The sequence below is a fragment of the Oryctolagus cuniculus genome, chromosome 18, assembly GCF_964237555.1.
Source record: "Oryctolagus cuniculus chromosome 18, mOryCun1.1, whole genome shotgun sequence".
Classification (NCBI taxonomy): Eukaryota; Metazoa; Chordata; class Mammalia; order Lagomorpha; family Leporidae; genus Oryctolagus; species Oryctolagus cuniculus.
The window spans coordinates 5,967,418-5,972,432 of NC_091449.1; the positions used below are offsets into that span (position 1 = coordinate 5,967,418).

The following is a 5,015-nucleotide window of genomic DNA, read 5'->3' on the forward strand; positions in this document are numbered from 1 at the left end:
AATGTGAGAGGATTCATGAAAATAACACAAGAAGATAAAGCAGAGATGAGCTTCAGGCAACAACAGATGCTCAAGAGTGTATTCTAGAAGGGTGCCCACGAGTCAGGTACTGGGAGCAGGCCGGTGGCCTGGACTAGAAATAGTCATGGGGTGGCCAAAAGGGGCTCCATCCAAAGACCTCTCAGAAACTGTGGATTATCCCCCTTCTTTATGCCTGTATTCAGCCTAGGTGAGGTACTAGGAGTTTCTGTCCTAAAGGGAGTTGGAGCTGAGCTTGCAGGGGAAGCTTTGCTTCAGGTGAGTGAGAGCTGCCTGTGCGCTGGAGTGGTCTTGTCTGGGGGGCTTCCCTGGGCCAGGACTGGAAATCCCCAGGCTGGGTTGTGTCCTACAGCTGAGGGACAGGGAGTGTCACCCTGCCAGACCTCCAGGGGGCCTTTAGCTGTCATTGACTTTACAGCCAGGGTTTGTCTCATGTCATGTCCTACACACGGGAACGTGCACATCAGAGTAAGTAGATTAACAGAGCTTATCTTAATCATATTGACATTGCTTTGTATTAATAATTTTCCAATATTACTTTGTATGAAACATATAATTTTATTTTATATTTCTGTATGTGTACATACAAAAACACATTGAAACACAAATAGATAATATCAGTACACATAGTAATAACCACACAGAGAGAGAGAGAGAGAGAGAATATGTCTCTCAGTGCCTATCCCTTCAAGGTGAATGGAAGGCTCTGCCATGACAGTTATTTCCTCACCTAGGAGATGGGAAAGTGCACCATGGAACCTTTCTCTTGCCCACATGCACAACTGACCTCTTCACATAAAGATACAAAAAGCTCCCTCGACAGATCTCACCTCCATGCCATGATATCCTAGACTGGGTGCTCTGTTCATAGTCATTACTGCCTTGGTGTCTGTTGTAAGCAGAATATACTTCTGTGCTCCCCTGCACCCACTCCAGATCAAACTGGATTTCTATGTAACAGTGATCAAAGCAACTGATCTCCTAACCAGCCTCTGATTTCAAAGGACTCCATCCCCTTGGAAATGGTATACATGACCCACATAGGGTTCTCAAGGCTGCTGTACCAGGAAATTAAGTTTTCCTCCACTGAATTCCTCACTATTCACTGCTCCATGGAGGCTTTTGTCATTGTCTGTTTTGGAGCACACATGAAATGTTGCCCCTGATTTGTGGCGCTTGTGTTACATTCACATAACTTGCTAATTTCTGACAAATTGATTATGTCAGATCCAGGTGCCACCTATGAATCCTCCATAATCTCCACATTTCTTTGTAGAGCTGGGAACATGAATAACTTTTCCATAATATAGTAATTAATTTGATAATTACACAGAAAATAATTAATAAAATTTTATTACTTATTTTAGAGCAAACATTCAGGCTGTCTTGTTGAGCCACACTGTGGTAAAGGAACTGCTTGCAAAACCATGTTTAAACTCTCAGAGGCATTGAGGAATAAAGAGCTCACATTGTGGGAACAGGCATTTGGTCTGGCAGTTAAGAGGCAAGGCAAGACTATTCTGTCCAAATCACAGTCCCTGGGTTTGATACCCAGTTCTGATCCTGATTCCAGAATCCTGGTAACCCAGACACTGGGAGGCAGTGGTGATGGCTCAAGTAATTGATTCCCTGGCTCCCAGCTTTGTCCCTGAGCCAGAGCCAAGGTAGATATATGGAGAGAGAATCAGATTATGGTTAGTTCTGTCTTTGCCCCTTAAGTATGTAAGTAAATGAATAAATTTTATAACCATTGATGATATAACCATTGTGAATACATATACAGTTGACACACTCATGGTAAGCAGGAGATTTCATGTCCCTTCTGGGGGTACAGCAGAGTCTGGGCACTCTGGAGTCATGGCTCATGAGAATGTAGGGGCTCACGGCTGGGAAACCCACAGGGATTAGTACAGAGGTGTTCACCAGCCACAAACTGGGATTTTTCAGAACAGTCAGGCAAGTGTGAAAGATGGAGGAGAGAGTGCACAAAGGCACAATGGTGCACACCAGGATGAGGATGCTCTGGGTGGCTCTGGACACTGGGGAGGACCTGGAGGAGACATTGGTTCCATGGATGTATTGTACCTGCTGCTTGTGCCTGTACAGGGTGAAAACCATGGAGCTGCTGGACCACAGCATGAAGCCCACAAGAAGAACATTTTGGAAAAATAGTACAGCTGCACACAGGGACTCTACGTATTTTCCAGAATTCACAGAAACACAGTACACATGATCAACTTCCTCTGTGATATTTTTGTCAGTTATTCTCTCACGTATGTACAGACGTATTTGGATATTCAGTATCATGTTCAGTATCCAGAAGAGTATAATGAAAGGGCCACTGTATTTGGGAGATTCTGCTTTAAATTCTGCCCACCTGGGTTTCTCAGGACTGATTGTGATGGCCTGGGAGATGCTTAGGAGGCAGGTGCTGCAGGTAGACATATCCCTTCTCACTCTTTGTACATAGAACACAAGCTTGCACCCAGCATCACTAAGGAAATCCTTCATCCCCAAAGCTGTCATGGTTTGGGGGACTCCTCTAACAAGAATGAATAAATAATTGGCTACAGTCAGATGTTTGATGATCAAATCATTGGATCTAAATTTGCATCCTGTGAAGTAGAGATAGAGATAATGGGAAAGAAGAGAAAAATTCCCCAGGATTCCTGTAATAGTTTGTGATAAGTAGATCATCCCCATTATCAAATCTCCAGTGGCCATCCCATCAGCTCCCAATGTCTGATTATTGTCTCTGAGCCTGAGATTTCTATATGGGAAATGAGGCATTAGCTCCACGTATTAATGTCAAGTGAAACTCAGCTTTCTCTGTTCACATTGTTCGCCAGTGGCATCATTTCACCATTACAGATAACTGCTTAATATTTATCCTCTGTGAAAATGCTTCCAAAGAGTTGAACTGGTAGTCTTTAAGGTTACTCATCTAATCACTGGTATAGAGACACTAGTAGTGATTCCTTTTGGCTAGCAGTATTCATTAAATTGGTTATAAATTTATTACACAGGATGATCCAAGCAAGGGATCCTTTAGATGTTTACTTCATTTCTTATGTGCAAAGTGGAATGTTGAGCCTGCTGAGCTTGTACAAAAACAGTTCAATTGACTACAGTGTTATTCTAAGATAGCTACTTAGCTATGTTCTCCAAATAACACATGTGTATGCTTAGTTATTTTCCTGCTTTGTCAATTTCTCTTAGACTGCTAGTACTTTGCTTTGTCATTTTGTTTGTACAGTTTTAGCTTATGCTTAAAGATTTACTCCATAAGACAATGCCAGCAATGTGTGAACATTAGGTGTTAACATGTAGATAACCTTATTATGGTATAACTTCTGGGTTCTTTCTCCTTGAAAAATTGTATGTAATTCAAAATTGCCTGTAGAAGACAATGGAAACACAATTTGACTTTTATACTAGGATAAAAATAAAACTCAGGAACATATATTGTTCCCTACACTACAGAACTAACACCAGTACCTGGTGAAATTGTGTATTGTAGGAACTGACAATGATTACTTTTGTGTAATATTTTTATACCTTTACTAATATTTACATGAAAGCATTTTCCATAAAGGCTAAATTTTGAAAGGTGTTGAAATATAAAGTGTCTGCCACACAGAACCCTTAGGGTCAAATGATGTGTATTTTATCATTTGGAATTGTGGAGCTTCCAGTTGAGAGAAAATACTTTCAATCCAGAGAAACTCAGGTGACATATTTACACCTGAAAGCTGCCATATCCAGCCAAACACCCCAGGTTAACACTGCCTTTTCCTTAAACAGACTTCTCTTATTAAAGACGGAAGAGAATCTTTCCATAAGTAAGCAAACTTCTGTTTTCATTAGACAACTATGAGTATCTCTATTAGGTATTCCATACAGCCAAATTAGAGAAAACTTTTCTATTCCAGGAATTGCCACTGGGATTCCCTGTCTCTTTCAGTTTATGAAGATTCCTGTAGGTTTGTCCCAGCCCACATCACAGGTCCAGTGCATCTCTGCTGTTTATGAAAGTGGAGTCCGCAACTCCTGTACATAGACTGACCAGTAGATTTATTTGGAACCTAGCCCTTAAGTACATGAAATATCAAATTTCATGATTATCTTCATTGAACACCAAGAATCAAAGTCACTGTGCATGACACCAAATTCCAAGGAGTGGTGCAGTGTGTGGGCCCCCACTTCCCTGTCGTATCTCAGCAGGCATCTCAGAATCCTTCCTCCTTCCTATGAGGCTGGGGCACAGGACCAAGCACAAGCACAGACAAATCCCCTTTCTCATCTGATCACTCACCCAGACTCCTGATATACCTACTCATTTGAAGCATCTTTCTTTCATGCTGACATAGAAATTGTCCAAATTCTTTGAGCTGTTGGGATAAGCACCTGCCTGAAGGTCACCATAGTCAGGCCTGAGTGGCATGGAGGCAGCAGGGCCACTACAAAGGGTGTGTACCTGTGACCTCACCTCCCTGCAGAGCTGCAATTATCTGTTCACCCACAGCTGCTGTGAAAGTGCAAATTGGGGTACTGAGCATAATTGTGAAAACTTTTCCCTTCCATAGGTACATGGAAGTTTCTGAGTCCTCATACTTGAAACTATGATGTAACAGGTGGAGTTATTTAATTCCTTCAGCTCTTACCTACTCCATTCAACAGAATTGAATGGTTATCCTGGGCTTTTCATTTTCTTATTAACTTTTAGTACCCTCAGTTGATTTTGTAATTGATTAGAAATACAAAATATGAGTTGAAATTTCTTCCTTGGATGTTTCTATCAGCAAATCTACTGTTTTCCCAAGTCCACTCTATCATTCCCAAATTTCCAAACCAAGGCTGTAATGACAGACATTACTTAGACTGTTGGTTGGGTCCCTGTGCTCAGTGGTGGACTAGGAGCCAAGATTCCCCACCTGGCTTTTTATATGTTTTGAATGTCTCTGTTCCCAAATCTG

At 41.6% G+C, this 5,015-nt stretch overlaps 1 protein-coding gene across 1 annotated transcript; it reads right to left on the reverse strand.

The window, feature by feature from the left end:
* Positions 1–1,734: 1,734 nt before the first annotated feature.
* On the reverse strand, positions 1,735–2,763 carry ORYCUNV1R1641 (vomeronasal 1 receptor oryCunV1R1641). The gene is given in 1 exon segment (NM_001167325.1): positions 1,735–2,763. A coding segment is annotated over 1 exon segment (1,029 nt).
* Between the last annotated feature and the right edge of the window lie 2,252 nt (positions 2,764–5,015).